This window comes from Anolis sagrei, chromosome 3 (genome assembly GCF_037176765.1).
Source record: "Anolis sagrei isolate rAnoSag1 chromosome 3, rAnoSag1.mat, whole genome shotgun sequence".
NCBI classification, from domain to species: domain Eukaryota; kingdom Metazoa; phylum Chordata; class Lepidosauria; order Squamata; family Dactyloidae; genus Anolis; species Anolis sagrei.
This window is the reverse complement of record NC_090023.1, coordinates 110,110,099-110,117,917: the sequence shown is the minus strand read 5'-3', so window position 1 is coordinate 110,117,917 and position 7,819 is coordinate 110,110,099. Positions and strand designations below refer to the sequence as shown.

Below are 7,819 nucleotides of genomic sequence, written 5' to 3'. Positions count from 1 at the left end.
ATTGTTTTTTCCAGTGAGTCAAACCATCTCATAACTCATCCAAATTAAGGCTGGATCTATATTGCTAAATCATACAGTTTGAATCTGCATTATATGGTCAGTATAGAGCCATATAATGTAATTTGAACTGCATTGAACTGCATTATATGAGTCTACACCAGGCATAGGCAAACTTCGGCCCTCAAGGTGTTTTGAAATTTAATGGTCTCAATTCCTAACAGCCTATTTGCTGTTAGGAATTGTGGCAGTTGAAGTCCAAAACATCTGGAGGACCGAAGTTTGCCCATGCGTGGTCTATACCGATCATATAATGCAGATTCAAACTGCATTATTTGGCAGTGTAGAAGGTGGAGGCATTATTTTTCATTCAACCCTCGTACATTCTATGGCAGTGTAGATGGGGGCCGAAGAGTGAATGTGCCTCACCAGACTACAAATTCATAGCAGGGAGCCATGGAAATGAGGCTCCATCTGCACTGCCATATAATGCGGCTGTGATGTCTTAAATGGTGTCAAACTGCATTAATTCAAAGGTGTAGATGCGCCCTCAGCCCCTTTCACATAACCGGGAACCTCTCCACCTGTTTACATTTACCTGGGGAGGCTGCGTCATTCGCCCGCCCACCGGCCCTGTGCATGTGTCAATCAGCGAAGGGGCAGCTCCGATTGGCTCTCCGCGAGGGGGCGTTCCTGCGGCAGAGGGAGGCGGGGCAGTCCTGGGCGTCCCCTTGGCCTGGCTCGCGCCTGGGACCCGGAAGCAGCGCCGATGCCTTGCGCCGCGCGCTGGGCGGGAGGTGGCTGGAGCCTCGTCCGGGGGATCGGTAGGTAAGGCAGGCGGCCAGGGCGCGGAGCCGTTGCAGGAGCAGCAGCCGCCACAGCTCCAGCCCGGGAGGGGAAAGGGGGCATGGTTTACGGAAGAGGCGCTGGCCTGATCGTAGCACTGGCCTCGGCAGCGCTTGTGCTCTGGCTGCAGGATGGCAAAGGTATACAGAAGCACCTGCCATGTGGGGGCAAGAGCCTGGCGCCTTTCCTTCAGCATAGGTAGTAGTGGCATCCTTGGAAAAGGCGCCCCTTTCTCTCCTGGCTGCTTACTCAACAAGTTGGCCTAAATAATTTACTTATATACACCTGTATACTCTTCTTTTGCATATACGTGAGGATGACATAGGTTGTATCTACATCAGGCATGGGCAAACTTGGGCCCTCCAGGTGTTTTGGACTTCAACTCCCACAATCTTGTTTAAGCGATGAAAGATTAATAATCAAAACAGAATTAAACAGACCAAAGATGTAGCTACACAATAGAATTATTATTATTACTAGTAGTAGTAGTATAATCAAAACGGAATTAAACAGAATTTACAAGTGAATATAGGTGAGGGTGACTGAAGGTGCAGCTACACAGTAGAATTATTATTATTACTAATATTAATATTACTAATATTAATAATTAGTATTAATATTAATAATTAGTAGTATTAATATTACTCTCTTCCATGAGGTCTCACCCAACTCTATGATTCTATGAATATAGGTGAGGGTGACCGAAGGTGCAGCTACACAGTAGAATTATTATTAGTAGTATTAATATTATTAATAATGAAACCTACAACATATAATCAGATTAGAATTAAACAGAATTTACAAGTGCATATAGGTGAGGGTGACCGAAGGTGCAGCTACACAGTAGTATTATTATTATTGTTAGTAGTAGTAGTAGTAGTGTTAATATTATTAATAATGAAACCAACAACATATAATTATCAAAACAGAATTAAACAGAATTTACAAGTGAATATAGGTGACGGTGACTGAAGGTGCAGTTACACAATAGAATTATTAGTATTAATATTAATATTATTAATAATGAAAGCTACAACATATAATCAAAACAGAATTAAACAGAATTTACAAGTGAATATAGGCGAGGGTGACCAAAGGTGCAGCTACACAGTAGAGTTATTATTATTATTAGTAGTAGTATCAGTATTAATATTATTAATAATGAAACCTACAACATATAATCAAAACAGAATTACAAGTGAATATAGGTGAGGGTGACCGAAGGTGCAGCTACACAATTGAATTATTATTATTAGTAGTAATATTAATATTATTAATAATGAAACCTACAACATATAATCAAAACAGAATTAAACAGAATTTACAAGTGAATATAGGTGAGGATGACTAGAGGTGTAGCTACACAGTAGAATTATTAGTAGCATTAGTATTAAAATTATTAATAATGAAACCTACAATGTATAATCGAATTAGAATTAAACAGATTTTACAAGTGCATATAGGTGGGGTGACCGAAGGTGCAGCTACACTGTAGAATTATTACTGTGTTGTTGAAGGCTTTCATGGCCAGAATCACTAGGTTGCTGTGAGTTTTCCCGCTGTATGACCATGTTTCAGAACCATTCTCTTCTGATGTTTCGCCCAGATTTATGAGGATGCCTGCCATAGATGTGGGCGAAATGTCAGGAGAGAATACTTTTGGAACATGGCCATACAGCTCAGAAAACTCACAGCAACCCAGAATTATTATTAATAATAATAAAAGTAATAATAATAATAATAATAATATGTCTCTCTTAAAAAATATGCAAAGCGGCTGATAACATTTAAAATGATAGTTTAAAACCTAAAACATATAATTTTAAAAACAGAATAAATCCTAGATTTACTCTATAGGTTGTCTTAAATAATTTACCTATATACCTTATGCATTTAGGCGAGGGTGACTTGGGGTGCATCTATACCAGGCATGGGCAAACTTCATCCCTACCAAAGTTGTTAGGAATTGTGGGAGTTGAAGTCCAAAACACCTGGAGGGCCAAAGTTTGCCCATGCCTGATCTATACTGTTGAATGAATGCACTTCAGCAAGACTTTAACCGCCATGGCTTGATGCTGTGGACTCATGTGAGTTGTAGTGTTATAAGATCTTTAGCTTTCCCTGATGAACAGTGCAGGGAAGGCTGCGCTGTTTGGCAGTGCCACCAAGTTACAATCCCCAGGATCCCATAGCACTGAGACATTGCAGTTGAACTGGTGCCAATCTGCAATAAATATACAGTGTAAATCCATTGTTTAATTTTTAAAAAATAAGGGGTAAAAGAACACAACACAGTTCTATGTATGTTTACTCAGAAGTAAGCTCTGTTGAGTTCAGTGGTGTCATTTCTAGGGAAGTGTTTGTAGCATAGGAGTGCTAGTTTTCATAATTCCCAATCCTTGTCTATGGCAGATAGGGGTGATTGGTTTTGTGATGCCCAGACACCTGTGGAGACTGTAATCCAGTGGTTCTCAACCTGTGGGTTCCCAGATGTTTTGGCCTTCAACTCCCAGAAATCCTAAGAGCTGGTAAACTGGTTGGGATTTCTGGGAGTTGTAGTCCAAAACACCTGGGGACCCACAGCTGGAGAACCACAGCTGTAATCCATCTCCCGTAACACGTATGATTGAACCTACTCATTCAGTGCTTATGTAGCATAGTCGGGCTGTAGCAACTCAAAGATACTTCTAAAGTTATTTGTCTGTTCCAAAAAGTTCTGAGTCAATGAAACTACACAATGTATATGAAGAATTAAGGTCTTATTAACTGTTAGAGCATTAAAAATACTGCAGATTTTTCTCAGCAGTAACAGAGGCCCTAAGGCCCCATCTACACTGCCAGATAATGTTTCATAATGCAGTTTCACTGAAATTGTTTTATATGGCAGTGTAGATAGGCCCCATGTCTAGGCATTGTAGCCCTAAACCCACAGAACAAATCACCTCATGTAAATTCTATGAAGGGTGTCCCAGGAAAGGCTTGGCCTATATTCAGTTTGGCTTGTCTACAAAGTAATTATTTGTGGGTGTATCAGTGAACTGAATCTGATGAACATAATTTAATATGTAGTCATGTGCAAGCTATCTCTGGATTTAAGTTGCAGTGACCCATTTCACAGGTACAGATGACAAAGTGATTTCTCCAATATTAATAATAGTATATTTTTGGTGTAGAAAGCCCTCTGGTGGGGACAGTCATATTATGCAGTCTTAATGTCTCTCTTGCACTTGTGTTTGCACCTTCAAATCACCCGTTGACTTATGTCAACTCCATGCATGTCATAGGATTATTGGGCAAGGAGTACTCTGAAGTGGTTTTGTCAGTTCCTTCCTCAGAAATTGCATTTGTGCCAAGTAAATGCACAATCGTATAAATATTTCTTGAGCTGTGATAGATCTCTGAGAAATTGGCTCCTGGGCAAACGGGAAGCAGTGAAGTTTGCATACAAAGTTAGTATCATTTAAAGATGTTTTTGCTGTAGTTATACTTTATACGTGATACTGATGGAAGGAAGGCCATACAGATAAAACAAACCATCTGTTGTGGTTGCTATCAACAGCTAGGAATAAGCAAACTGAAGAACATAAATGGAATGCCCTTTTATTTTTCTTGTTGCTTTGCCATTGGATTTATTTTCTGTGCTTTGTGGGAGCAGAAAACTAGAGTATTTTGGTAATTTGTTGTGAGCTCGCTCTATTGCCTTTCTCATTATTACATTGAGGAGGAGGGTGCTTTATGTTTGAAGTCTGGCGTAGAGCAGCAATGTACTGCTTTTATTCTTACTATAAAATTATATCCTTTTCCCTGGCCATTTCCGTGTATTTTAAATTCATATCTCTTTGTACAAGAAACTTTAAAGCAGTACTGCTTAAGAGTGGAGTGCTGCACAAATTGGCATAGGGGCAGGAATGCTTGGCCTCCCACATTAGTTTGTGAAGCACACTTTTAAAAAGTATAGATTGGATACCTTTTAAATGCCTGGGACAAGAAATACTTTGGATTTTAGGAGGGTTCCTTTCATACTTTGGAATATTTGCATGTACATAATGAGATATTTTGGAGATGAGACCCAAGTCTAACCCATTTTAAATTCACTGATGTTTCATGCAAATAGCCTCATGGTGATTTTATACAATATTCTTAATACTTGTATGCCTAAAACAAACTTTGTGTACTATCAGAAAACAAAGGGACCACCCATGTGGACTATTTGGGGCATTGGACATTTGGACTATTTTGGAGTGAGAGATGCTCAGCACAGACTAAAGTCTAGGGACCAAAAGTGTTTGGGATTTTTTGTCTCAGATTTTGGAATATTTGCATATAGACAAGGGACCTAAGTCTAACCTATGGATGTGTTGTGGACACCTTATACTCTGGCAGTAATTTTATTCTCAATGTTTTCAATAGTTCTGTGCATGAAACTAAGTTTTTTGTGCCATTAGAAAGCTAAGGTGAATTCTTAGATAAGGGCTGCTCAACCTTTATCCTTTCTTTCTCTTGCTCTTCAAATCCTTCCGCAGGGATTTGTAAACCTAGATGTTCCAACTAGCATTTGAGAATAACTAATTTATAAATGTCCAGTGTCTAGGTCTCCAGACAGTACTCTGTTTTCTGCACTTCATCCAAATCCCCAGCCCTATGGTATGCTGCTTTGCACTATCCCATACCGGCCCTTTTACAGCCTGGTCCTGCCCATTTTAGAAAATGTTGGTCGTTGGTTTTTTAGAACATTATCTGATGGAACTTCAGTGTTGCTGTTTTATACTCTTCTGTTAATTATGTTTTTATCTGGTTGATGCATTTTATGATGTTCTTATTTTAATGGTGTTTTTTGTTTTTGTTTTAATGGATTGGTTTTGTTTTATGTCTTGTGAACATTCTGTCCCATATGTAAGTTGCCTCGAGTCCCTTCGGGGAGATAGTGGCGGGGTATAAAAATAACTCCAGCAAAGGATCACCGCCTTGTCGGGGCGCTGGAGCTTGAGCACCTCAATGATGTCATGAGCGAAACCGTGAAGGGCCACCCAAGACGGGACGGTTGTGGCAGAGAGGTCAGACCAAGCGTGATCCCTGGGGAAGGCAATGGCAAACCACTCCAGTATCCTTGCCAAGAAAACTAAATGGACCAGTACAACCAGAGATATGTCGGTATGCCATTGGAAGATGGGACTCCCAGGTCGGAAGATGGCCAAAATGCTACTGGGAAGGAGCAGAGGATAAGTTCAACTAGCCCCAGATGTGATGACGCAGCTAGCTCAAAGCCGAAAGGAAGGCTAGCGGCCGACGGTACTGGAGGCGAACGACGAATCCGATGTTCTAAAGATCAACACACCATAGGAACCTGGAATGTAAGATCTATGAGCCAGGGCAAATTGGATGTTGTTATTGGTGAGATGTCAAGACTAAAGATAGACATTCTGGGGGTCAGCGAACTGAAATGGACTGGAATGGGCCACTTCACATCAGATGACCACCAGATCTACTACTGCGGACAAGAGGAACATCGAAGAAAGAGTAGCCTTCATAACTAATAAGAAATTCGCTAAAGCGGTGCTTGGATACAACCCAAAAAATGACAGAATGATCTCAGTTCGAGTGCAAGGAAAGCCTTTCAACATCACAGTGATCCAAATATACGCCCCAACCACAGCTGCTGAAGAAGCAGAAGTAGATCAGTTCTATGAGGATCTGCAGGACCTACTGGATAATACACCAAAAAGAGACATTATTTTCATTACAGGAGACTGGAATGCCAAGGTGGGAAGTCAAATGACAACTGGGATCACAGGCAAGCATGGTCTGGGAGAACAAAATGAAGCGGGACGCAGGCTGATAGAATTCTGCCAGGAAAACTCGCTGTGTATAACGAATACTCTCTTCCAACAACCTAAAAGACGGCTTTATACATGGACCTCACCAGATGGTCAACACCGAAATCAGATTGACTACATCCTTTGCAGCCAAAGGTGGCGGACATCCATCCAGTCGGTGAAAACAAGACCTGGGGCTGACTGTAGCTCAGATCACGAACTTCTTATTGCCCAATTTAGAATAAAACTAAAGAGATCAGGGAAAATACACAGACCAGTCAGATATGATCTCACTAACATTCCTAGCGAATATACAGTGGAAGTGAAGAACGGATTTGAAGGACTAGATTTAGTAAACAGAGTCCCAGAAGAACTATGGACAGAAGTCCGCGACATTGTTCAGGAGGCGGCAACAAAGTACGTTCCAAAGAAAAAGAAAACCAAGAAGGCAAAATGGTTGTCTGCTGAGACACTGAAGTAGCCCAAGAAAGGAGGAAAGCAAAAGGAAACAGGGATAAGGGGAGATATGCCCAGTTAAATGCGCAATTCCAGAGGTTAGCCAGAAGAGATAAGGAACTATTTTTAAATAAGCAATGCATGGAAGTGGAAGAAGACAACAGAATAGGAAGGACAAGAGACCTCTTCCAGAAAATTAGAAACATTGGAGGTAAATTTCAGGCAAAAATTGGTATGATAAGAAACAAAGATGGCAGGAACCTAACAGAAGCTGAAGAGATCAAGAGAAGGTGGCGAGACTATACAGAAGATCTGTATAGGAAGGATAATAATATCGAGGATAGCTTTGACGGTGTGGTGAATGAATTAGAACCAGACATCCTGAGGAGTGAGGTTGAATGGGCCTTAAGAAGCATTGCTAACAACAAGGCAGCAGGAGATGATGGGATCCCAGCTGAACTGTTTAAAATCTTAAAAGATGATGCTGTCAAGGTGATGCATGCCATTTGCCAGCAAATATGGAAAACACAAGAATGGCCATCAGACTGGAAAAAATCCACTTATATCCCCATACCAAAAAAGGGAAATGCGAAAGACTGCTCCAACTTCCGTACAGTGGCCCTTATTTCTCATGCCAGTAAGGTAATGCTCAAGATCCTGCAAGGAAGACTCCAGCAATACATGGAGCGAGAGTTGCCAGATGTTCA

General features: G+C 40.9%; 1 protein-coding gene across 3 annotated transcripts in view; it reads left to right on the top strand.

Annotated features, from left to right (window-relative positions):
• The first annotated feature begins 715 nt into the window (after positions 1-715).
• The window catches only part of NAXD (NAD(P)HX dehydratase), a 35,049-nt gene continuing 27,945 nt past the window's right edge, over positions 716-7,819 (top strand). Inside the window, exon 1 of one of the 3 annotated variants that reach the window (XM_060769597.2) lies at positions 716-821. In XM_060769597.2, the coding sequence (XP_060625580.2) occupies positions 767-821 (55 nt within the window). In that variant the 5' untranslated portion in view covers positions 716-766. Of the gene's footprint in view, positions 826-870; positions 984-7,819 lie in introns of those variants that run through there. The other 2 variants (XM_067466852.1, XM_060769596.2) reach the window with 2 other exon arrangements.